At 41.7% G+C, this 27,903-nt stretch overlaps 2 protein-coding genes across 5 annotated transcripts in view; both read right to left on the reverse strand.

Annotated features, from left to right (window-relative positions):
• Nucleotides 1–1,236, reverse strand: part of LOC124152667 (mucin-2-like) — a 30,473-nt gene extending 29,237 nt beyond the window's left edge. Inside the window, exon 1 of the mRNA XM_048395464.1 lies at nucleotides 1,087–1,236. Within this exon, the coding sequence (XP_048251421.1) occupies nucleotides 1,087–1,236 (150 nt within the window). The remainder of the gene's footprint in view (nucleotides 1–1,086) is intronic.
• LOC124152665 (putative GPI-anchored protein pfl2) lies at nucleotides 302–27,775 on the reverse strand. 4 transcript variants are annotated; one of them, XM_048395240.1, is made up of 17 exons: nucleotides 27,691–27,775; nucleotides 19,763–19,823; nucleotides 18,913–19,047; nucleotides 16,125–16,439; nucleotides 15,539–15,769; nucleotides 15,149–15,283; nucleotides 14,081–14,395; nucleotides 11,528–12,895; nucleotides 10,350–10,763; nucleotides 8,903–9,112; nucleotides 7,924–8,337; nucleotides 7,031–7,240; nucleotides 5,920–6,129; nucleotides 5,077–5,235; nucleotides 3,283–3,324; nucleotides 2,012–2,093; nucleotides 302–1,411 (listed from the first exon to the last, which is right to left on the reverse strand). In XM_048395240.1, exons 2-17 carry the CDS (start codon nucleotides 19,821–19,823, stop codon nucleotides 1,246–1,248), a joined length of 4,467 nt encoding a protein of 1,488 aa, XP_048251197.1. In that variant the 5' UTR covers nucleotides 27,691–27,775; the 3' UTR covers nucleotides 302–1,245. The 4 variants fall into 4 exon arrangements, with proteins under 4 accessions (XP_048251197.1, XP_048251198.1, XP_048251199.1 ...); XM_048395241.1 differs by lacking the exons at nucleotides 8,903–9,112; nucleotides 10,350–10,763; XM_048395242.1 differs by lacking the exons at nucleotides 7,031–7,240; nucleotides 7,924–8,337.
• Nucleotides 27,776–27,903: the final 128 nt, after the last annotated feature.

The raw sequence follows: 27,903 nt of genomic DNA on the forward strand, positions 1-27,903 counted from the left end.
TTAATTTTAGCATAAGGCGCTGTAAAGTGGGTGGGTGAGTGAGTATTGTCTTACGCCGCTTTTAGCAATATTCCAGCAACATCACGGCGGGGGACACCAGAAATGGGCTTCACACATTTTACCCATGTCGGGAATCGAACCCGGGTCCTCGGTGTGAAGAGCGAATGCTTTAACCACTGGGCTACCTCACCGCCCAACACCAGAAAAAACGATATTTAACATGTCTTTCATGTGTTCATGTGATGTGTTCCAAACAGAAAACAAAAATGTGCACGATATATGTACAAAATAGTTTTATTAGAATACGCATAAATACGTCATAATACATAATATAGTTCTGTTTTCTTGTGTGACGTCATCTTTATCACACAGTGACATCAGTTGGTATGTTTATTCAATGGCGGCCTTAGTGACATGCGTAAGTAAGCCAGTTAAACATCGATTCTGTGTTTTAAACGCCACAGGTCGAACAGGTGCACGTGGTATTTATTTCTATTTGGTCAGTATAGAAGCAAATATTTCAAACTTGATAAGGAATGCGAAATTAGCTTGCATATGGACTTAGACATGTAAATAAGGTGGAAATAGGAGTATTTAGCTGCGTTGGTCACATGACACCACGAGATACATTTGGCAACTAAAACTCAGTAGTGAGCAGTAATAATTCTGTTATTCCGTGTCGTTGAATATCAAAAGTACATGACCAGCTGTCTTCACGCCAGCGACACATAACAGCGGAACCACGAGCTGTTTGGTACTGACAAATGAAGGACCAGAATCAGGGTGAAAACGAGTTTGAGATGATTACATCCTGGCACAACAAAGGGACGCAACTCTGCGTCTAACACTGCTGCGCTCGAGAAATCATAAATATGTAAAACACCACCTCCAGCAATCTGTTAAGGTAAGGCGTAACAGACGTATGGTCCAGGATATGCGATTTTGGGTTTAGAATTGAAGTTTGTCACAACAAAATAAACTATTTACAACCCGAGTCTGAGATGATTGTATCCTGACACAAGAAAAGGGACGCAACTCTTCGTCTGACACTGCTTGGCTCGAGAAATCATAAATATGTCATCACACTTGGGTCTTGCCCCAAATACGAAAACTGGAGTATTGAAATTGTTTCCATCCTAGCTGCCTGTTCAAGTTTCCGACGCTGATGTCGATGAATCTCGCCCTGCTGTCACGCTCAAGGGCAGATAACGTCCCGCTAATTATACGTTGCCTCATTGCAGACCACTAAGCATGGCTTTTGTTTCCGTAGCTGTCATAGTTGAACTCACTTTGTCCATCTGCGAGCAGTTCGGAGTTCAAGAAGGGTCCGTATGAGACAAAGGGGCGGGGGATTTTCATGGTGTCAGTCGATGTGGTGGAGTTGGATCTTGACCGGTGACGACGGCGACGCCTGAATAATAATAATAGTAATAATAATAAAAATCATAATCATAATCATAATAAAAACAAGATCCTGTGTCTATTTTTTAATAATATATTTTGCGAATATAATTTTCAGCGTTTAATCAACTGAAGCGTTCATAAAATCAATATTTTCCTCGCTATATTTTATAATGTTCCTGCAGATCATTGGCGCTTCACGTAGATGGATGTTTCTGGCACTTAATAAAGCAAACATCGGATTATCTAAATAAATCTGTCAAGACTAGATCTTCATTTTTAAATGTAAGACATGTGTTAACGTATTTCTGAAAAAATACATGATTGATTGTATTGTTTGTTTCTTTGTTTCTTTGTTATTCAACGCCGCACCCAGCAATATTTGAGCTGTTTGACGGCGGTCTATGAATAATCAAGTATGGACCAGAAAATACAGTGACTGACATCATAAGCATCGATCCACGCAATTGGGATACGATGGCATGCATCCACCAAGTCAGCGAATCTGACCATCCGATCCCGTCACCTCTTACGACAAACACGGGTTGCTGAAGACACATTCTAACCCAGAACGTTACGGGTCTGATATGACTTAATGAACTGAGCATACCTCCTGCAGAGGATAAAGATAAGCGCCACGAAGAACAGAAGGACCAGGATGCCGGCTATTGATGAGGCTGCAGTGATACCGGCTGAAACACAGAACAACTCTTGACCACAAAAACACGTCACTGTCGTGGTCACTGTCTGGTCACTGTTTGTTTGTTTGTTTGTTTGTTTGTTGTTTAACGCCGCACTCAGCTACATTCCAGCTACATGACGACAGTCTGTAAATAATCGAGTCTGGACCAGACAATCCAATGAATGACATCATGAGCATCGATCCACGCCATTGGGATACGGTGACATGCATCAACCAAATCAGCGAGCCTGACCACCCAATCCCGGTAGTCGCCTCTTACGACAAGCATAGTCGCAAACATAGAAGACCTATTCTACCCCGGATCTTCATGAGTCTCTTGGTCACTGTCTTAGTTATATTTTCATACTTGCTAACGTAACCTCGTACAAAGACGAGACTGCATATAACGGTAGATGTGGTTCGAGGCGTGCTAAGCATCACAATAAATATATGTATTAATTTTAAAATGTTAATGCTCAGGTGACGATGGTAATCAAACGGTACATTGTAATTACGTTACGATTTAAATCACTCTCGATATGTTACGTGTGTACATTTTCACACACTCTACCGATTGATAAAAAAACGTCGTTTCGTCACATGGTGCCCTCTCGAACTCTATTCATTTTGAACCGTGTGAATAAATCAACATGGAGACAACGTCACTAGTATCAAGAGTAACGTCCCTTTGATAAGAGGCCGATTTGATGAATGGCCACACACTTTCTAAATATGCTGAACCTTTATATTCGAACAATGTTTTATAATGTTATACAACGTTATACATGTGTACCAATTATAAATGTTTGATAATACTATTATCACACGACGACGACGACTACCAATACTATTTTGTTTGTTTGTTTGTTGTTTAAAGCCGCACTCAGCAATATCTCAGCTATATGATTGCGGTGTGTAAATAATCGAGCTTGGTCCAGACAGTCCAGTGAATGACAACATGAGCATCGATCCACGCAACTGGGATACGATGACATGCATCAACCAAGTCAGCAGCCCTGACCACCCGATCCCGTTAGTCGCCTCTTACGACTGGCATGGTCACCTCTTACGGCAAGCATGGGTTGCTGAAGACCTATTCTACCCCGGATCTTCACGGGTAGACTACCCATACTAACTGCCAGCTCATAAAATGCATCGGTATTAAAATGGTGATATCGCAGATATAAGATTGTACTTACTTGTCAGCGCCTTATTGGCATCGGATTTTCCCGCCTCGGGGTCTAAAAATATACAACAGTCACACACTACATAATTCTGACTACAGTACTGACAAACCAGGAATATAGGACGAGTTTCATATTCACGTTAGCGGATCCTGTCAAGGCAAAGGGACGCAACTCAGTTATATCCACTTTTTAATCGAGGCTTTTTACGAAAGCCACACAATATCAGTATCCTTGAGTCGAAATGTAATATAAGAAATACATTTATACATTTGTTTAATATATAGAATCGAATTTTGTTTGGTTTGCAATTTTTTTAGTTTGCTAATAAATCGAAAACATCATTTCTTGTCGGCGGATCAATAAATCAATGAGTTAAGACGGGCATAAATTAGGAGATATCCACATTGTGTTTTGAATGTAGAGCTAGGATACCTGCAGATTTATTGTTTCTACAAATAATGAATTCAGTAAAGATTCGGCCGTCAAATCATTCAGAGGTGGTTATTGTGATTTGAAACCTGTGATTGATAAATCAGAAAAAGAATACAATAGATTCTGTCTAAACAGGGTTCATAGTAAACCGGATAAGAGGGTTAGTATGATTTAGACAGAAGCCCGGCAAGACAGAAATTCGATTTGAGCTAAGAGTTATATATCCCTCAGTATCTTATGAGAACCCTGTGTACATGTAAATTTATTTGCTTTGCTTTGGAGAACGGTCTTTCCTAAAGTATATACAACATATAACATATACAGTCGAACATCATTATCTCGAACACCTTTAACGCGAATGTACTGATATATCGAATCTATTCCGGTCCCGACCGCCTCATTATATCTCTGCCATGTCTCGTTATCTCGAATGTCCGGACAACTCGAAGTTTTAATCCAAGCTACATCGACAAAGTCCGATTGCCTAATCTAGTCTAAATCAAGCAATTAGTACGGCAACAGCAGACATTGCTATGCTCACCAGATAATAGTGCATGTTTACGTTCAAAACATCGCTTAACAACACAGAAAGCGTCGCAGTCATCAACCGGTCTCATATGACATTTTCCTGATACTCGTTTTAAGGACGTGAGAGATCACATGAGAAGCAGGCGAAGTATGATTGTTGAAAACGTATGTGCTATTGTTGAAATACAATTAATTTTTAATGTGATATTCTTTGCAATGTTCCGAAGCTGGTAGTTTTGTAAATGATGCTTAGAATCAAAGTTAAGCTTCAACTTCGAAATAAAGTCTACTGCCTCTGATCCGATGTCATTCCAGATTGTAAACACATTGTTTGTTGATGAGAACAGCTTACTGGGCGTGTTTGTGTTTGTTTAATGCCGTACTCTGCAATATTCCAGCCAGATTCGAGTCTGGACCAGACAATCCAGTGATTGACATCGTGAGCATCGATCCACGAAATTGGGATACGATGACATGCAACAACCAAGTCAGCGAGCCTGACCACCCGATCCCGTTGTTCGCCTCAGGGACAAGCGTAGTTTGATGGAAATTAATTCTAACCCGAATTTGCACGTATTTCTGATATGTATGAACTCGAATCAGAAAACTTCAACTAATTAAATATTGGGCCACTTTCATACTTTCTTGTCCGGAATTGAATTCCGGAACTTAACTCCGGATTCCGGAGTGAAGAAAGTCCGGATTTTGCAGACTTGATGATAAATGAACATAGAAATTTCGGAGCCGTAAACTTGGTGTCGACAGAGATCCGGATTAGTTAGTGTCCGAATTAGACATATTCGACTGTATTGTCCATATGTATATATTATTAAAAATTTAACTGACCGATGCATGCTTTGTCCGAGGTGGACCCTTTGGTACTTGTGGTCAGTCTTGAAGAACAGTTGAGACAAACATCAGCCCCCGTGTCCGGCTGGTACTGACCATACTCGCAGTCCACACACGTGTCCCGTGCACTTCGGTACTGGCCAGCACTGCACACGACTGTGGAGTAGAACAGCAACAATAACACTGAGCTGGGTTACGCTTTGGCTTTTTTTGTTTATTGTTTGTTGGTTGTTTAACGCCGCACTCAGCAACATTCCAGCTATGTACGGCAACCTGTAAATATGTGACTATGTGGTCGAGTGGTAGAGCGTCCGCCCGGAGAGCGAAAGGTCCGGGGTTCGATCCCCGGCCGCGTCATACCAGGAGACTTAAACTGCGACATGATATCACAGTGAGCTAGCACTATATATCGGCACTAGCCAAAGCAGTCACACACACACACACACACACACACACACACACACACACACACACACACATGCAAATCGCTATATAAGTGCAATAATCTTGGACGCGACGTTAAACCCAATTTCACCTCACCTGTAAATATATGTCTGGACCAGACAATCTTGTGATTGATAGTGTGAAGATCCACCCAAAGTGATGCAGATCTCGCGACCAGGTCTCAGACGTTTACCAATTTGGTGAATCCCACAAGCACGAGTATTATACTAGCAAACCTAGAAACATAATCGTGAAGAAACCGGGATTCGAACCCACAATCATAGGTTTCCAGAGTACCCAAGGGACGCAACTCTGCACAGCGAAATGCGGCACCCCGGACGGGATGTGAGAAGGACCCTTGGAAATAAATTGTAAGGTTAATAACGATGCTCTTACTGAGACAGTCCTTCGTTTGTGCTGCCCCCGTAACCGATGTTGTATAGCCTTCGTCGCAGCTGAGGCAGGATGTCGCCCCGGAGGCTGGCTGGTAGGACCCGACAGAGCAGTTGCTGCAAGTCTCAGCCCCCTCCCTCGGCTGGTAGGTCCCTGCGCCACACTCCTCACACACGTTAGCCGCAGTGCGAAACTTGCCGGCAGCACAGACAACTGGAACATGTCCCAAACATACGTCTGAACTTGCACTACTAATTAGTCTGGAAGGTAATTTAAGGTACCGACGTTTACTACAATATCTGAAAAAACTATTGGACCTACTCCAGTCAAAGTTGGTATGAGATTATTAAACAGTCATACATAACTGGATATTACATTTTAAGACAATCGGTGCATGAATAAAAAATCGGTCTATTTAGCTATCACTTTATTTCAACAACCAGACCTATTCGTCACGGGTTGAACGAGCATTCATTGAAACAGCCATCTGCATAATGCTACCCCTGCGTCACAGGGCGGCCATATGACACAGTTGAACCAATCAACTCAACTCGGAAGGGTGCACGGGAATCACGCACGCACGAATACGGTGTTAGCGTTGGGCGTCTCAACGTCTCAATATCCAGTTATGTATGACTGTTTAATAATCTCATACCCAGTTTGACTGGAGTAGGTCCGATAGTTTTTCAGATATTGTAGTAAACGTCGGTACCTTAAATTAACTCCCAGACTAACTGCGGATACAGTAAACCCTATCCATAGTTATCAGAAATACGAGTTAAAAGCAGATTCCGACTATATCACAAGCGTTAATCACTATCACTACCACTTTCCATAATTACCACCACCTAGATCTGTCGGTGATCCTTTCAACCCTCACACCAACCACCTCGCCGTCCAATACCCCAAATATGACACTGATAGTAATGCCCTTACCCTTACCATCCACAGGCTACAATATGTCCTAAGTGATGATTAGGAAGAGTGTAATGCCCTCCCCATCCCCATCATAGCCTTTCCCCTTCTTGATCCGCCTGTGGACCTGTCAAACCCTACACCAACCACCTCGCCATCCAATATTCCAAGTACAACCAACTAATAATAATGCCCTTACCAAGACAGTCAGATGCCGCTGTGGTCCTGGTATATTGTGTGGTGTAGCCTGTGTCACAAGCAATACATTCAGCAGATCCTGTACTGGACTGGTAGGTGGCAATAGGGCAGGCCAAGCACTGGGTTGACCCCGTCTCGTTCTGGTACGTTCCTTCCTGGCACTGTTCACACACCGTAGACGATGTTCGGAACTGTCCCGCAGCACACACGACTGTCGACAAAAGCATCTTGACATTGATGGAATATCGTGACAGATTTGGATTTAGTTTTGTAACATAACTGTTTGTCGTCATACACAACCTTTAATCCACGTGTCCAATATAGAAGCAGTACTTAACAATGATGAAATGATTTACCTTGTAAAAAGACAAAAGAAATGTGTTACTCGCTAAGACAATCTGTATCAGTAGTTGAAGACAATATAGGGACAAACTCCTAGGCTCACTGGTCCAATAATTGTAGCTTATAATGCATAGACTTTTGATCCACCGACTCATTCTCTGAACAAGCTACTCTTATGTCCCTTATCAATAATGCTGATGTTGGTGATGTTTTATTTATGGACGACTTAAGGCAGATTATATACAACTGAGTTAGTGAGTTTGGTTTTACGTCGCATTTAGCAATATCACGGCGGGGGACACCAGAAATGGGCTTCACACATTGTAGCCATGTCGGGAATCGAACCCGGTTCTTCGGCGTGACGAGTGTACACTTTAACCACTAGGCTACCCTACCGCCCCTCTATACACAAATGAAGACATGCCCTTGTGATGCAGTGGATATTAAGTATTGTATCAGTTAAACCATTGAAAAAACTGTTACCAAGTAGATGTTACCAAGCATCTATGTACAATTGCTCGATCATCGACATAAATTAAATGCGTCACTCACTCAGACAATCTGTAGCTGCCGTCTTGCCCGTGGAGGTTGTGTTGTATCCTGACTGACAGTCAACACAACCAGATGCGCCAGGAGTGTCTTGGTAGGACCCAAGTGGGCACACCTCACATCCAGTGCCACCTGGCAGCTCCTGGTACGTCCCTGCTGGACACTCAAGGCACGTGGCTGCTGCTGTAGAGTTTTGGTATTGTCCGGCAAGGCAGTCTGTACATCCGGTGGCTCCTGGGGAGTCCTGGTATGTGCCAGACGGGCATACCTTACACTCCACAGCTCCCGTAACGTCTTGGTACTGTCCCGCCGAACACAGACTGCATTCACTTGCTCCTTGGTCAGGCTGGTAGCGTCCGGCAGGACACGACTCACATGTGTTGGCAGCATTGCGGAACTCTCCAGCAGGACACACCACTGCAGCAAGGAGGAGCAAAATACAATGACAATCCAGGACCTGGTTCCACAAGCGACTTAAGCGCCACGACTGCCGTAATTCGATGTTGAAGTACAGGACTTACAGCAATTCCTGTGTTATTTGCTCAAGACATCAATCACATGCTTGTCTAGTACAGATTAAATTATTTAGAGACCGCCGTCATTTCGCTAGAATATTGCTGAGTGTGGCGTTAAAAATCTAACAAAGAGGACACACTCACCAGTATAAACCAATCAACATGTTCACTCACTCACTCTCGTTCAGAACGCTCTCGTTTAGAAATCACACATAGTTAGAGTGAAAATATGCATGATCCTAATCTTAGAAGTCACTCCTGAAAGGGATTACAACTGTTCCATTCACAGGCTACAATATGTCCTGATGTCCTGTCCAATAAGTGATGATTAGGAAGAGTGTCATGCCCTCCCCATCCCCATCATAGCCTTTCCCCTTCTTGATCCGCCTGTGGACCTGTCAAACCCTACACCAAGCACCTCGCCATCCAATATTCCAAGTACAACCAACTAATAATAATGCCCTTACCAAGACAGTCAGATGCCGCTGTGGTCCTGGTGTTTTGTGTGGTGTAGCCTGTGTCACAAGCAATACATTCAGCAGATCCCGTACTGGACTGGTAGGTGGCAATAGGGCAGGCGAAGCACTGGGTTGACCCCGTCTCGTTCTGGTACGTTCCTTTCTGGCACTGTTCACACACCGTAGATGATGTTCGGAACTGTCCTACGTCACACACGACTGTTGACGAAAGAGGCAAGAGAATTAACAACAGGATAGATTTCAAAAGTTCCATAAGAAATGACCGCTTTGACAACCTTTAATTTCGCGAGTGGAATCGTAAAACGGGAAAGGAAGACACAGAACACACCACAGCTCCACAGACGTGACGCATGTCTAAACAAATAGACCTTATACACAAAGAAATCTCAGCTCTACACACCACAGCCCCATGACAAACAAGACCAAAGACAAAACAAATAGACCTTATGCACAAAGACATCTCAGCTCTACACACCACAGCCCCATGACAAACGAGACCAAAGACAAAACAAATAGACCTTATACACAAAGAAATCTCAGCTCTACACACCACAGCCCCATAACAAACGAGACCAAGGACAAAACAAATAGACCTTATGAACAAAGAAATCTCATAACTTCTTTGATAGGCATATAGATCTTAGAGTACTAAATGAGGATAAGAATTTATTGATGAACAACGTCCCAATTACAATTAAGAGCGACGTTTAGGTGAAGGTTCTAATACCGTCATTACTTGCTTGATAACGGTTTTTGAACCTACACCGAAACGTCGCTCTTTATTGTAATAAAGAAGTTGTTCATCCAAAAATTCTTATCCTTACAAAGAAATCTCAGTTCTACACTCCACAGCTCCGTAACCGACGAGGCGCATATCTAAACAAATAGACCTTATGCACAAAGGAAGCTCAGTTCTTCAACCAGTAGAACTTTGTGTTCAAGTACAGGAGGCACTGTATTCTAACTGTCATGGTTGTTCTGTTCATGTTGCCCCATATATGAATACCTGCTACAATAACAAGCAACTTTGTGAAGAACTTGAAGTACTGTCCGAAGGTAAAGTATCATCGTTTATACGTATATTATGAAGACTATACACATTGTTAGTGATAAAGAATTATATAACATATTATGTACATAATTTATGTGTGATAATAATTGCAACGACAAGGTTACAACCTCCGTGGCACAATGGTTCATTGATTGTAGCTTATAATGCACAGACGTTTGAGCCTCGGACTCATTATTTGAACGCTTGTGTCCCTGATGCTGATGTTGGTGATGTTTTTCGATGGACGTCTTAAGGCAGAATACATACAACTGAAGTGGATATAAAGTACTGTATTCAGTTAAGACTTTGAAGAGAATATGTTACCAAGTACAGCGTCTATGTACAATGGCTCGATCATCGACCTAAACGAAATGCGTCACTCACTCAGACAATCTGCAGCTGCCGTGTTGCCCGTGGAGGTTGTGTTGTATCCTGACTGACAGTCAATACAACCAGATGCGCCAGGAGTATCTTGGTAGGACCCAAGTGGGCACACCTCACATCCGGTGCCACCTGGCAGCTCCTGGTACGTCCCTGCTGGACACTCAAGGCACGTGGCTGCTGCTGAAGAGTTTTGGTATTGTCCGGCAAGGCACTCTGTACATCCGGTGGCTCCTGGGGAGTCCTGGTATGTGCCAGACGGGCATTCCCTACACTCCACAGCTCCCGTAACGTCTTGGTACTCTCCCGCCGAACACAGATTGCATCCAGTTGCTCCTTGGTCAGGCTGGTAGCGCCCGGCAGGACACGACTCACATGTGTTGGCAGCATTGCGGAACTCTCCAGCAGGACACACCACTGGAGACAGTAGGGAAAATGTTGGCATGCAATACGAAGAAAGGCACCCGCTTACTAAAGCGAGTTCAGAACTGCTATTGTCGTAACTACCACACCTTTACATTGAGGGCTGTTGTAAGTAAAAAGGACAAAAAAATGTTTCCATTATCATAAGAGTCAGTGAGATAGTTTGGTTTAACGCTGCTTTTTAACAGTAATCCAGTGATATCACGGCGTGTCGGCTTAAAGGGAGAGAAAAGCCCGAAATGGAACAGGTGTAGACGTTTACCATTTTGGTTAAACCCAGAACCACGGATATGGTGCTTACGAAATAATCAATGGTGAATTTGTAGAAGGAATCGTTTATGAAGCGTCTCCAAACATCTTTAATGTATATACAGAAAAACCTCTTTAATCCAAGCGGTAATATTCCTAGTGAAATCATTTGGATATTCGGCCCCGTGAAGATCAGGGGTAGAATACGTCATCAGCAACCTATGCCTGTCGTAAGCGGCGACTAACGGGATCGGGTGCTCAGGCTCGCTGACTTGCATTTGGTTTATGCATGTCATCGTATCCCAATTACGTGGATCGATGCTCATGATATCACTCACCGTCTTCATATAACTGCAATATTGCTGAGTGCGGGCGTTAAACAACAAACTATTAAACATTCGGATATTCCAATACTAGTATCTGGATTTTCCAATCTTTAGACGTCCAGAGCACGAGTGTCCGCAAAATGGTGGACCAACCGTATCAGTGGTTTCAGTGGTCGTACATACCTGTAACAGGTGGCTCTGTCGTTGTTATGATGCTTGATGGAGTAGGAGATGCTGTTGGAGACTGTGTTTGTGCGGTAGTTGGTATTATGGATGATGTTGATGTTTGTGTACTTGATGAAGATGGTGCGAGTGACGACGTTGAAAGAACTGAAACGGGTGATATAGATAGTACTGTCGAAGATGTCGGTATGGTAGCGGTTGAGGTAACTGAGGTAGGTGTTTGTACCGCTGTAGATGCTGCATATGTCGTTGTTTGGGAGATTGGAGATGTGAGCACAGAAGATGGAACAGACGTAATGGTTGTTGCTGTCGTTGATTCTAGTGAACTGGTTGAGATTGCTGAAGAAGGAACAGACGAGCTTGATGTTGCTGACGATGACCCCAGTGAACTGGTGGAAATTGATGAAGAAGGAACAGATGTGATGGGTGTCACTGTCGTTGACCCCAGTGAACTTGAGGATATTGATGAAGGAGGAACAGACGAGCTTAATGCTGCCGTTGACCCAAATGAACTGGTGGAGATCGATGAAAGAACAGACGAGCTCGTTGTTGCTGAGGTTGACCCCAGTGAACTAGTGAAAACTGTTGAAGAAGGAACCGGTGTGATGGATGTCACTGTCGTTGACCCCGGTGAACTTGAGGATATTGATGAAGAAGGAACAGACGAGCTTGATGTTGCTGGCGATGACCCCAGTGAACTGGTGGAGATTGATGAAGAAGGAACAGATGTGATGGATGTCACTGTCGTTGACCCCAGTGAACTTGAGGATATTGATGAAGAAGAAACAGACGAGCTTGATGCTGTCGTTGGCCCCAGTGAACTGGTGGAGCCTGATGAAGAAGGAACAGAAGTGACGGCTGTTGCTGTCGTTGACCCCAGTAAACTTGAGGATATTGATGAAGAAGAAACAGACGAGCTTGATGCTGTCGTTGACCCCAGTGAACTTGTGGAGCCTGATGAAGGAGGAACAGAAGTGGCGGCTGTTGCTGTCGTTGACCCCAGTGAACTTGAGGATATTGATGAAGAAGGAACAGACGAGCTTGATGTTGCTGTCGCTGACCCTAGTGAACTGGTTGAGATTGATGAAGAAGGAACAGATGTGACGGCTGTTGGTGTCGTTGACCCCGGTGCACTGATGGAGATTGATGAGGAAGAAATAGACGTTGTTAACCCCAGTGAAGACGAAGTAGTGATCTGTGGTGTCTCTGTCACACTTGACGCAGTAATGTCTATCGATGTAGATGATGTTGTGATAAGCTGTGTTGGTGACGTTGTTGCTATCGTCGTTGCTATCGTCGTTGCTATCGTCGTTGAAGTTGACGTCGTGGAGGACACAGGCTGAATCACAGGTGTCCCACTGCATTTATCTGTAAACATATATAATTCCATCTGAAAGAGGTTCTTGTAATCGAAACTTTTGGGGCATTCTTAAATAAGCATACATGTAAATATATGGATAGTTCTTTGTTAACTGTGATAACTTATGTGGGCATGATAATAAGATATGTATAAAAAAAATGTCTAAATTCATACAAATGCTGGCTCAAATTAGTTTTTGTTATGTTATGTTATGTTGTGGTATGTTAGGTTATGTCATGTTATGTAATGTAATGTTATATTCAGTTATGTTGTGTCGTGTTGTGTTTTGTTATGTTACATCATGTTCTTTTCTGTTGTTCTGTCAGGTTATGTTATTTTACGTTATGTTATTTGTTGAACGCACGTTCAATCAGCTGCATGTGCATATTAAAACAAATATCTAAATATTGTTTTTATGCTAACGTGCTACAGTCAGCCGCCTACTAACTACACAGACAGGTTTTGTTTGTTTGTTTGTTGTTTAACGCCGCACACAGCAATATTAAAGCTGTATGACGGCGGTCTGTATATAATCGTCTCTAGGCCAGACAATTCAGTGACTGACCCCATGAGCATCGATCCGCGCAATTGGAATACGATGACATGCACCAACCAAGTCAGTGAGCCTCTTACAACAAGCATGTTATGTTATGTCATGTCATGTTATGTTGTGGTATATTCAGTTGTGTCATGTTGTGTTTTGTTATGTTATATCATGTTCTGTTCTGTTGTTCTGTTATGTTATGTTATTTTATGTTATGTTGTTTGTTTGTTGTTTAACGCCGCATACAGCAATATTGCAGCTATATGACGGCGGTCTGTATATATTCGCGTCTGAACCAGACAATCCAGTTATTGACATGATGAGCATCGATCCACGCAATTGGGATATGATGACATGCATCAACCAAGTCATGTCATGTTACGCTACGTTACGCCATGCCATGCCATGCCATGCCATGCCAAGCCCTGCCATGCCATGTCATGTTATGATGAGAGTTGATCTGATTTAGAATAACTTGGTCTTTGTTTATTATTTAATTATATTTAATCTGATCTGGGTTTTCGTTTGGCTCGGGCCGGTTCGTGTTTTGAGGGGTGAAATCCCTTATATCACAAAGGAATACAATAAATAAGGAAAGCTTGGATAAAGGGTATATTCTAACTACTTGACAGAATAGAAATCTACATACCTAAGGAGACACTGTTGGGGATACATTCCAGAATGGCATCTGGTTCCGCCCAAAATTCTTCTGCAGTTCGCCTTCTGTATCCGGGAAGACACTCACAGACTGAAGTAGTGGGGGAGCACTGGGCAAGTACTGGACATTCACCCATCACGCAGGCCTCACCGAGCACTTTTATTCCACTCATAGTGCAGGTTCCTAGAGCTTCTCGGTTGAAGGGCGTCTTGCAGCTACAGACGCCGTTGTTACAGCTGGTAAGGAGGGTGTTCACACACACTGACATGGTGGAGGCGAGGTCACAGGAATCGGACACGTTAAGTCCTGAAACAGAAGAATTGAAAAAAATCGTGTCATGTCAAGGATAAATGTGCATTTCTTTAATAGCTGCGTGTAGCTATCTTTCCCCATCAAATAGCATTTCTTAAATGATGTGTTCTTTATTCATTGTGGAAACACTGTTAGAACTGCTCCTTCTGTTCAGCATGTATCTGTGTTTAATTAAGCTGATTTGTATGCATATTTCTCGCCACCTGAAATAGAATCAAGATATGTCCATTTCTCAGCAATGAACATCCTCATTGAGTTTAGATAACATGGTTGATGCGACTTTTTTATGAAGCAAAGTTTCCGTTTTCCGTTTGTATAATTCATTTTTATTCATTTTCTAAAACTACTCTAAAAGTGACGTCTGATTAGGTTAAATGTCAGCAAATAAAAGCAAACATTTTCTTCTGACTGATTTTCGTGTTTTGACCAACAGAAAAGAAACATTATTATTTATGTATACATTTGCACTGTTCAAATCAATCACATGCTTATGCAAGCATAAACATTTGCACTGTTCACAACAATCACATGCTTGTCCAAGTAACTGCATAAACATTTACATTGTTCACGACAATCATATGCTTGTCCAAGTCACTGCATACACATTTGCACCGTTCACAACAGTCATATGCTTGTGCAAGCATAAACATTTGCACTGTTGAAATCAATCACATACTTGTCCAAGTCACTGCATGAACATTTGCGCTGTTCACAACAATCACATGAGGTGAGTGGAGCACACATTACCTGTTAAACATGTTGACTTATCAGTCGATGCCACGTATCCAAGTTGACACAAACAAACAAGACCTCCACAGCGAAACGGTTTGCACCCAGCATTGCTTGGACACTCCCCATCACTTGTACACGTATCGTAGATATCTGGGGGTAGACAAGCTTACAAATGTAGTAAACAAGATGGTGACGTGTTGGAACAACGGTGGGGATTTGTGAATGGGTAATGAATGAACTGGAAAATACAATGCAAGAGTAAACATGCCGGGAGAAGAGTTGTATTTTAAACCCTTTTCAGCAGTGAAGACAACTGAAGGTGGAACAGGCTTGATGGTTTACCTGACTTTGACCCAAGGAATCTTAAGGAGATTGCTAAAGAAGGAATTGACGTTGTGGTTGTACCTGCCCTTGACCCTTGCGAAGATGGAGTAGCGGTTGGTGTGGCCAGTGTTGATGTTACCGTCATACTTAAATCCGATGATACTGAGGCAGTAGTCTCTATTGACGCAGATGACGGTGTGATGAGAATATGTGTTGATGACGTTGTTGCTATCGTCATTGAGGACGTTGAAGTTGACGGACTTTGCGTAGTGGAGGAAACAGGCTGAATTACAGGTGTTCCACTGCATTTATCTATAAACAGAAAAATAAAATATTGTTGGAGATTAGTTTAGTAGTGTTTGGTTTAGATTGGTTCTGTGTCTGGTCTAGTATGGGGGACTGGATTTGTGTCAGGTCGTTCTTGTGTCGTGTACAGCTGTTTGTTGGTTTTCAATTTGCACTACTGCATGCTGTATCCTCAAATCCACTGAATCACAAAGGCACAAAATAAGCCCTGATAGCGTGATGGCATATCAAGGTATCTATCTAACTGTCGGTTTGTGTTTTGAGGGGTGAAATCCCTCGTATCACAAATGAATACAAAAAATGAGGAAAGCTTGAATAAAAGGTATATTCTAACTACTTGACAGAATAAAAATCTACATACCTAAGGAGACACTGTTGGGGATACATTCCAGAATGGCATCTGGTTCCGCCCAAAATTCTTCTGCAGTTCGCCTTCTGTATCCGGGTAGACACTCACAGACTGAAGTAGTGTCGGAGCACTGGGCAAGTACTGAACATTCACCGTTCACGCAGGCCTCACCGAGCACTTTTATTCCACTCATAGTGCAGGTTCCTAGAGCTTCTCGGTTGAAGGGCGTCTTGCAGCTACAGACGCCGTTGTTACAGCTGGTGAGGAGAGTGTTGACGCACACTGACGTGGTGGAGGCGAGGTCACAGGAATCGGACACGTTAAGTCCTGAAACAGAAGGATTGAATAAGACTAAGATGTACATCGTCGAACTTAAGCTGTGACCTGATCTGATAAAATTATCTTGGGTCAATGAAAAGTCCACAAAAGGACTTCACATTCATATGAACATATGCTAGCTTTCATGAAGGCATCAAATGTTAAATGATTCACATCTTGACGGCCTAGAACAATCGCTGTACCATAATATATATTTGTACAAGTACAACCAAAACCGACAAAACACATTCCTTAATCACACGAAATCTTTGCAAAAGAATAGGTCCATTGTATGATTCCAACTGCTAGTATATCATGTGTGTTTATGAATCACCATCAAATAGTGATGGTAACAGGTGTTGGCGGAAAGGTAAAGTGTCCTGCACCACCAGGTGCTAGTGTCATTATGACTTTTGCCATAGGTTGTATGGTATGTAATGTGGACAGCATGTATGGCTATTTCGTGTTGACGGGGCACCACACCTGTGGCACAGTCACAAACACATGCAAAGGAAGGGTAATTGTTCACCTACAAAAAGACGGGAACATATGGTACAAGTCAAAATAGAAAATTGCCTTGTAAATCCTATTTATTCTATTGTATACATCATCAGGCTACATGCACCAGCCATGTCTTTTGCGTTAACATCAAACTATCAGAATTCAACCTTCGATGTATAAACATCAATTATCCACATAATAACCTCCCTACTGCACATTTCAGGACATCACTTTCTGGTATTTGCGATAGTACCTGCACCGAAACGTCACATTCATTTTAATAAAGAAGTTGTATATGCATAGAACTATCTCCCTCGTTTACCATTAAAAAAGGTTGACATTGCATGTTTTCTGTTGGGAGTTTTTGTCCCTCTGAATCTGTATGCAAAGACTTAAGTATGAAAAAGATGTGATGGTTTCACTAGTCCCTTTTATTTCTCACCCGTGTAGATCCGGGGTAGAATAGGTCTTTAGAAACCCATGCTTGCAGTGAAAGGCGACTATGCTTGCCGTAGGAGGCGACTAACGGGATCGGTTGGTCAGGCTCGCTGACTTGGTTGAAGCATGTCATCGATCCCAATTGCGTGGATCGATCCTCATGATGTCAATCACTGGATTGTCTGGTCCAGACTCGATTATTTACATACCCACGTCATATGGCTGGAATATTGCTGAATGTGGCGTTTAACGATAAACAAAACAAAACTTTTATTTCTAGCCCAGGTGGGTAAATCAATGGAAGGGAATTGGTTATTTGACCTCTATTGAACGATAATTGATATACCCAAAGTTTAAGTTAAACCTCTTTTCCAAATTTTCTTGTTTTGACTTTGAAATCCGAGCAGATATTCTGCATAATGAAACACATCATCGTGGAAGGGAGGAACATTGGTGTTTATGGGGATGCCTCCCTATTGCCTGAATGTCATGTAGACCCGTGAAGACCCGGGGTAGAATAGGTCTTCAGCAACCAATGCTCGTCGTAGAAGGCGACCATGTGTGTCGTAAGAGGCGACTAACGGGATCGGGTGGTCAGGCTCGCTGACTTGGTTGATGAATGTCATCGTATCCTAATGGCGTGGATCGATGCCCATGATATTTATCAGTGGATTGTCTGGTCCAGACTCGATTATTTACAGACCGCCGTCATATAGCTGGAATATTGGTGAGTGCGGCGTTAAACAACAAACGAGCAAACAAGAATGTCATATTCCCAAATCGCACATAAATGTTATCTGTGAGGTCCAACATTTCACAATACACTTCAGGTGACATTTGCTTTCAAATTGACAAAATGTCCTGAATTTTTTATAGAACCATGAGCTACAAAACAGTACAGAAAATAAATAAAGTACATGTTTGATGATGGCTAAACATGACACAAACAATAAATGGTTATTCGATGGTGATGTATTTGATACGGATGTCGTAGTATTAACAGTATATCGGCGACTGGCCATTCATTGATAACTCCAGTGTTCAAGTGTATACTAACTCTTGACCGGCAGTATATTTTAGAGTGGACGGAATCAATTACATATTATATATTAAATATATTTCCTGAATGAAATTATTATTTAGTCTCCAGCCATAAGGAGGGACCTAAAACGGTAAAGTCAAGGACATACATGCATAAATATATAAGTAATTCCGGGTGTCACGTAGGTTATTTTATTGCTACACAAATAAATAGTTGGTGATGATCTCTCAGCCTTCATCAACTGTCAGCGAGACAACCCTTTAGCCATTACAAGTAATCAAACGCACCTTCTCTTCGTTTCTACGAAGCCGATATGCAAATAGTCCTCCGCATAATTGTTGAGAGTGTTCTTCATATAAAAACAACAACAAATATAATCTATAACATGGAGTTAGAAGTTTGAAGGGCTTAATCGCTTTCCGATCTTCCTATTTTCAATATTCACTTTTAACATACTAAGTTTGCAACGTTAATGGTTAAAGTGAGTGGAGCACACATTACCTGTTAAACATGTTGACTTATCAGTCGATGCCACGTATCCGAGTTGACACAAACAAACAAGACCTCCACAGCGAAACGGTTTGCACCCAGCATTGCTTGGACACTCCCCATCACTTGTACACGTATCGTAGATATCTGGGGACAGACAAGCTTACAAATGTCGAGAGCGTCGAGCTAACATGCCGGAACATCTTTCCCATGTTTATATGATTGTGAATTTAATATATGTCATTTAACCTGTCGATCAGTAATTTGTATTGAACGCTGCTTGGACTATAGTCAGGTATATCACGTTCTACATGAGAGTGGATGTTTGTTTGTTTTTTTGTTTAACGCCGCACTCAGAGCAATATCCCAGCTATATGACGGCGGTCTGTAAATAATCGAGTCAGGACAAGACAATCCAGTGATTGACATCTTGAGCACCGATCCACGCAATTAGGATACGATGACATAGATCAACCAAGTCAGCGAGCGTGACCACCCCGATCCCGTTAATCGCTTCTTACAAGCACAGTCGCCTTTAAGGACAAGCATGGTTTGCTGAAAACCTATTCTACCCCGGATCTGCACGGGTCCATTAATGGGTTGGGTGGGATTGAAATTTTTCATAGCTTGCTTTCTAATCCAACCTGTTTATAATGAATAAGTAACATGTTTTAAGAATTCGTGCATTTTAGTAATGGCAAGGGAGGAAAATCTAGTGATTCAAATCGAAAATGTTAATAACTAGATTGGTGAAATCCACGATCATTGGTAAGGTTGTAATGTTAGATTCAAACCCACAATCAGCGGATCCTGACACGGGTGAGAGACCCAACATAGTCGTACTCTACAATATATTACTCACTGGTGCTCGTCACGTGGAGACATCCTGTAGCGAACAGTAACACCACAAATTCAACCTTCATCTGAAATTAACAAGACAAAGACGTGATGACAATACGTAAAATACCACGAGACGTGTAAATAAAGTACGAAAGAAATAATATAAAGTAGTAACGAAATAATCCAAGTCGATATCCAGCTTTCTCAGAGGACACACGAAGGTCCGTGACGTTAACATTACACATGTTCACGCCCAGTTGAACAGGTCCACCAGCTCCTTCATAATAAGCAAATTCACACCAAAGAAGATGTCATAGTCGTTGTTCACTAACTTGGCTTTATAAAGCAACAATAATAAGGTACATGTTGATTCTATCCATCCGTAATCAGACAAATCTTGTGCAAAGACCTCGTCTCTAATCCGTCCTTTTAAGACACACACCTGGTTCTTTCTGAAGGAGCAAGTGAACGGACATGCATTGGCCACAGATCAATACGAACAACTGCTGGATCAACACGCTGCCCCCATTACTCATGACCTGTGCTTTTAATATTCACAGCTTTCACGACTATCCTGAATGCCCTCGTCTTTGTTGACCGTCCGCTTAACGAACGAACACCATGATCTACCAGGACGTCAAGTCGAACACACACGCCTCAACAAACACTCATCTCAGAATGAACACGTCATTGTATCCATGAGTTGGTTGGTTGGTTTGTCGTTTAACGCCGCACTCAGCAATATTCCAGCTATATGACGGCGGTCTGTAAATAATCGAGTCTGGACAAGACAATCAAGTGATTGATATGAGCATCGATCCACGCAATTGGGATCGATGCAATGCATCAACCAAGTCAACGAGCCTGATCACCCGATCCCGTTTGTCGCCTTTTACGACAAGCATAGTCACCATTTATGGCAAGCATGGGTTGAATTTATCGCAAAGACAAGATCAAGTTCGTTGGCTTGGATAGGTATGTGTCATTTTCCATGATGCCCTCTACATATTCTGGGTCGTACCATGGAAGGACCTCTTTGTCAAAACCACAAGCAGGACGAAGACGGTAATAAAATAATCGAGCCACTCGATCTGGTCGCTTAAGATACTGTGCTTGTGCCAAATCTGGGCATCCACTGACAATGTGTTGGACAGTCTCATTAAATTCATAACATAATCTACATTTCCTATTTACATTTTGATGCAAAATAACACATTGGCGGTTTCGAGTGGGAAGGCTCTTAGCAGCAAAAAGATATCCTTCTGTTTCACTTTTGATGTTTTCATCCAAGCAAAGGACTCTACAGGGTTGCTGATCTTCCCAACACATCATATACAGAATAAAATAAAACATGCTGCCAAGACGTTTTAGGTTAGGTTGCAAATGTTAAATTTAGCGCGGTTAATTATACAGGTTACGTATCTCTACATTGGAAACACAGTATGTTTATCTTCATTCTACCATGACTAACCAAAACGCGAACCAAACAAAGCGCTCTGTATGCTCAAGCAGTTTGTTTACACGGTAATACTTCACTCGAACTTTTGACAGGCACGCAAAGCATGTAGCACGGCAACTTCGTAAGCTCAACACGAGGTGGGCATCCCTAAAGAAAACTAAGCAAGCCTTGCAAAGCTTTCCTTCTACGCGCGTCATTATTGTGACGCAATAGAAATGACGTCACGGTTGTATATGGAAAAGCGCCAAATAGCTACAAGCTCTCTACACACACCGGCGCAGTGGTGACTAAATATAACACCACTGCCACAGCGTAATTTGCATATCACATTTCTGTTGTTTGTAAACAAACGGGCTTATTCTGAAATCAGAACAGATTTGCCTGAATCCAAGCCTGTCAGTGCGCTTCACATATTGTTTTGCATGATTGTGTAGACATGCTACTACAACTGCGACAGTAAGGTGCAGAACAATATTTATCATACACTTCAGCGTGAAAGACTTGAGTTTTCCGAAGTAGAGAAAAGTGATATTTTCATTGCAGTGAACATAACTGATATTTCACTGCTGTGAAAATAACACTTTGACGGAACTATTGTCATACAAGAGTGACCTCCCCTCAAAGTATTTCCCTTTGTCGTTAGAATCTGGCCAATACACAAACTGCTGACTTCCTTTTTACGTTAGTTCCACATTGACAAGGCAAAATAATGGCAGATGGCCATTTATGGAGTTAATATTACTCAGGCAGTTTGTTATTCCTTTTAAAATGTTTCGTTATTCATTGTAAATGTCTCAATTAACTCGTCAATCGAGACTGTTCCTTTCGCAAAGCGCCATTTTTGTTACTTGACCAGCGGGTATTCTTTCGCTTCCAACAGCGGTTTGGTAGTTTTCAAGTATATGTTTTGCTAAAGTTGATGTTCTATGTAATCATATCTATATGTATGATACAGAATGTTCGTGCCCCTAAATAATTTTTGTTACTATTGTTTATATTTTTTAAAGATTCTACTACTAAACTACTTCTTTAGTCGCAAATGCAAGTGGTGGTGAACCGTCTGTGTGTGCTAGGTAGGGAGAAAATATGGTTGTAATGAACAATTAAAATTTCCGGAAGACAACTACACAAAATTTATATAACAAATAGGATATTCCATGTTCCTTGGAAATATCGTGTTTCTCTCAATCTCGTGGCCGTTGAAAAGGATATTATATATATCCTTTTTCCCCGTCACTCGATGAGAGAAGCATTATATTTCACTCGACCCATAAAGTATCCTCTTCATTTTTATACATCAAAGTGGACCGAGCTCTCCGTAGGGCTTCGATGGCAGCACGTGGAGCCGCACAACCAATGTAAACATAGGATAACTACCACAATGGAAATAGTTTTTTCACGTTTAAGGATAGTTTCTCAATGACAGTTGACCATTCTATGACGTGTTTGTCTGGATGTGTAGACTGGTCGAGAATGAAACAGATGAAAAACATTTGCAATATCTTGAATGGACTGTGTAAGATGTGAAGAATCCTCACATGGCGCTGGCCTGTGGCAGAGGTACTATGCTGGCCGCATGGGGCACTGGGTAGGAGAGCGAACTCTCTGTTGTCCTCAAAACTTAAAAATACATTCTCTTTGTAGATTCCCATCGTTTTTTCTGCACATCCATGAACAGGGCAGCAGCCGCAACTTTGCATTTTGTAGGCTATAATTGTACATATAATGACAATATAAATATGTCTACCGACAATGTCAGTAAAAAAGTACTATTCTAAATATATTAGCTTCAAATCGGCTTTTTCAATCAGAGGGCGTTTATTGTGATTTCCCAACCCCTGATTGATCAATCAAATTCGAGTATTTTCCAAATTCATGGTAGAATCATTTTAGTCACCATCAAACATGGGTTAATACTTGTTTATGCCCGGCAGTTTGTAATGGTGACGGACACAAGCATACATCTGTAAATGGCCAACAAGAGGGTATGCATACACGGGTATAACTGGCAGGGGAGCAAATAATTGTTGAGAATGTTGAAAACGTAATCTCATTAATGGGCATTGCGGAGATGACCTTATACAGGGAACGGGTGTGTGCACAAACACGAACGCCTGATGTTGACTTAACTGTGCAAAACTGAATACATTAAATAGAATGTGGACATTTATCATTCGAAAGTGAATGTGTAATGCCATATAAATAAAACTACAAAAAGCATCATAATTTATAATTAGCAGTAGCTCTGTACATTCACATCATCATAAAACTCCAAAATATGTTATTATCTAAACATTACCTGTGTCTGTATCAGGAATAAACTGCCGGGTAATAATGCATACACTTGAAAATTGGATTTGGCCCAAACATAACACACGTAACTAGGATGAAAACAGTCGCCTGTCGTGATATACTCATCAATAGGATGCATGTAACGTCGCTAATGATAACCGTACCATATATATCACTTCGAATACCCATACCTTGTTTGTATTATTTTAGCCACCGCCGGACATGGGTTAGTCCTGCACCATGACCGTGGAATAAATTTATTTTATGAAACAAAATATTCTAGAAACGCATACAAAAGCAAGTCTACAGGGGGGGGTAATACCAGGGATGCCGTTTGTAGGGCCATTTAAGGGCAGAGTGAAACCGTGTTAATCCAGGTCATTGGTTTCCATGGCGATACATGCACACAGACCATTGACTGGTATCCTATTTCTTTTGAAGACGAAGTGGTAAATACTGTTGGTTTGACCCCATTGAAGGGCGAACTGGCGTAACACGGCATAGATTTCAACCACAGCCCCTATAATAACATGCTTATGATGCAGGCGGACTCGTACAATGGACTCGTACGATGGACTCGTACATTGGACTGGTACAAAGGATCCGTACAATGGACTCGTACAATTGACTCGTGCAATGGACTCGTACAACGGACTCGTACAATGGACTTGTACAATGGACTCGTACAATGGACTCGTACAATGGACTCTAGCAGAGATTCCTAATGATAATAGACATGGTTGCGTCGTTTTTATTTGATGCATTGTTGTCACGGGTGGTCGCGATTCACTCTGGTTAAACCTATGAATCATATGACAGACGACTGGGCCATTCGTGCCCCATTCAAAACAGACCCGTGAAGATCCGGGATAGAATAGGTCTTCAGCAACCTATGCTTTCAGTAAAAGGCGACTATGCTTGTTGTAAGTTTCGACTAATGGGATCGGGTGGTCAGGCTTGCTGACTTGAATGATGCATGTCATCGTATCCTAATTGCGTGAATCGATGCTCACGATGTCAGTCACTGGATTGACTGGTCCAGTCTCGATTATTTACAGACCGCCGTCATAGAGCTGGAATATTGCTGAGTGCGGCGTTAAACAACAAACAAACAAACAAAATCATGTAAGAAAGGAGTACAGACGAAGTTTATTCAAGGTTTCAAATGCTCAAGGTTTCAAATACTCAAGGTTTCAAATACTCAAGGTTTCAAATACTACTTCGGACAAACTATACTAACCGCCAAAAGAAACGCGAACCGTAGAAACATATAGGGAAGTATGTACGTTAAAAGGAGATGATTCCAATGTAAACCATTAATGACAAAACTAACAATCAAACATGTGTTCCCACAATATGTCTTTATTCTTATCACGATATGCTGCACATGATTCCAAAACTTTACACGCTAATCCTGCTCGAGACAAATGGTACATTTTGAGTCATGGATCTATGACGTCACTTGTGATGCGTTCATGAGCGTCGGTTAACACAACATAACAGTATCTTCGTATGTGCATCGAACCAATCTAATATCTCTTGAATTTGAGTAATTTTTCATATATTCACCCACATGTATGGTATTCGCGTTTCTTTTGTCGGTGAGTATATTATGTATGTCAGTAAGGTTAGAAAATCGGAATTGTTTTGGGAAATGTGAACAGTTACTACCATCCTTGCAGCAAGTACTGTATGGACTTAAAATAAACACATATGTACATGTTTCATTGTTACCCATGTGTAGACGCATCACTTTTTAACAAACAAAAAACAGCTTAACTAACTGTACGTGATATCAAATAGGTAATTGGCTGTTTACAAGTCGCATGGGCATAATGTAAGGCGCAGGTAGGTGAAAGGTATTTACTTTGATAATAAAATACACAAGTCTTTGAAAGCCATTTAGAAGTGATACACAAAAGGAAGAGAATGTATGGATATCAACTTCTTTATTATGAGGAACACAACGTCTCGGGGTGTGTACTTACTCCTTTATTAGGTGAATGAATGCTCTCCCGTTTGCCCATTGTCCATTGTCAGTTACCAATCAGTGAGAATTTAAGTCCTGGCTTCCAGTTGTCCATAACCATCAGCCCTAATTGCTGTAAAGTGTTGGCTTCCATTGTCTATTGCTAATCAACTATCAGCGCCAATTATCCGTTGGATCCCTTGTTAAGCTTCCACCTTTTGTTATCTTATGAATTTCTTACATGTACATATATATGCTCTCTGCCTCATAGCATTCATTCACCTGATGAAGGAGTAAGCATATACTCCGAAAGGTTGTGTTCCTCATAATACATAATCCACAAATTCTCTTCCTAATTAAATATACATTTGTTTCTATTAATTCATTATAATATGATATAGAGGTGAATTTCGCCTCTCTATAGGGTGTAGTGTGATGTTTTAAAGGAATTTGTTTGATCGTTTGAAGGTGTAAGTTATACATCTTGTATATCAGAGCGACTCCCGCATTCTTCTTTATTTATGTAATAACCCCTTTTAGTTTACTCATTATCAACGTAAAGTTGTTGACACATTTGTCAAGCGAACTCCCCGGTGTGAGTCAATATTTAACATGCTCCGTGTTCATTTGTTTATCCTTAAGTCACATCTCAACATTAACATCACAATGGAGGCCAAGAATCTCAATAAAGCTGTCTACCCTCAGTGTCTCGTCAACGATACAGCTTGCTACACATTGCTGTTTCTGGTTAAAACTTATGTAATACCCCTAATAATATACATAATAATAGGGGTTCGATCCCCGGCCTCGTCATACCAAAAGACGTTAAAAGATGGTACTTGTTGTTACCCTGTCTGGCGCTCGGCACTAAGGGGCTAAAACAGGGACTGGTCGGCTCGGAGTCAGTATACTGTGTCTGAGTGGGGTATTCATGTTAAACTGCGGCATGGTATCTCAGTGGGCTAGCACTATAAATCGGCATCAGTCCGGACTAGTACAAGCAGCCACACAAACACACACACGTACATGCACGTCTCTATATAAGTGCAATAACCTTGGACGCGACGTTAAACCCCATTTCACCTCACCTACATAATAATATAGATGAGTGTGTAATGATTTGTAATATGGTTTCTGAATGAACATTATTCTATTGAATGTTTCTTAAACATTTAAACATTATTGATAAACCTGAAGTTGCTGATTTTAGCTATGTGGTATTATTCTAAAATTTAATCATTCCTGGTCTTTATACTCTAGAAATGTAAACAGGCGATCCAGTATGAAGCGACATTATGGATCGGGTGGCTTTGGGTGATTGAAGGTAGTCATTTGCCCATGATATCAATCACTGGTTTGTCGGGTCCAGACTCGATCATTTACAGGCCGTCAGCTTATCCGGAATGATATTACACTACATGGGGGCAAAAAGTGACACTCGTTTATCCGAATTGATATTACACTACATGGATAGAAAAAGTGAGACCCATTTATCCGGACTGCTATTACACTACATGGGTAGAAAGTGAAAGCCCGTTTATCCGGACTAATATCACACAACATGGAGAGAAAAAGTAAAAGCCCGTTTATCTGGACTGTGTCCTTCTCAATGAATTGGCCTGATCATATCCAGATTCACAAATGGCGGCTTAGTAGAAGTGTAACAGTAAACTACCGTGCAAAAGAATATTGGATTTGACCAAACAATTACAAACATCATGAAATCGTTACAAGGTTCAAAACTGCAAGTCCAAGGTTCAAGACACGACTATAATACCGTATCAAATACATCATCATCAAAAAACAATTCTTGTTTATTTCATATTTAGCCCATCAAACATATACTTTTTTTTTGCCCGACAATTCAGTAAATATCCAACTCCATCAATGAGTCAATATTAAATCCTGTAATACTCAGTTGTAAAAGCAGTGATAAGATCCGGGGTAGAATAGGTCTTCAGCAACCCATACTTGCTGTAAAAGGCGACTGTGCTTGTCGTAAAAGGCGACTCTGCTTGTCGTAAGAGGCGACTAACGGGATCGGGTGGTCAGGCTCGCTGGCTTGGTTGATGCATGTCATTGATCCCAATTGCGTGGATCGATGATCATGACATAAATCACTGGATTGTCTGGTCCAGACTCGATTATTTACAGACCGACGTCATATAGCTGTAATATTACTGAGTGTGGCGTTAAACAAAAAACAAACAAACAAACTGATAACACTCACCTTAAGCGAAACGAGAGCACCAGTGATCCTGCGCTACTGATGATTTCCACATCGCACGCTTGGACACAACTCCCGAACCACACCCAGAGGTGGGATGTGAGCATTCCGTATTCAGCATCACGGGAATACCGCGTTTTTTATTTACTTAAAACGTGGAGAATAGCTTCCTATCTCCCGTGTAGATATCGCGTGTACAGTGTGTGGACAATAGCA

Source organism: Haliotis rufescens, unplaced genomic scaffold (assembly GCF_023055435.1).
Source record: "Haliotis rufescens isolate VD_foot unplaced genomic scaffold, xgHalRufe1.0.p SCAF_14, whole genome shotgun sequence".
Lineage (NCBI taxonomy): Eukaryota > Metazoa > Mollusca > Gastropoda > Lepetellida > Haliotidae > Haliotis > Haliotis rufescens.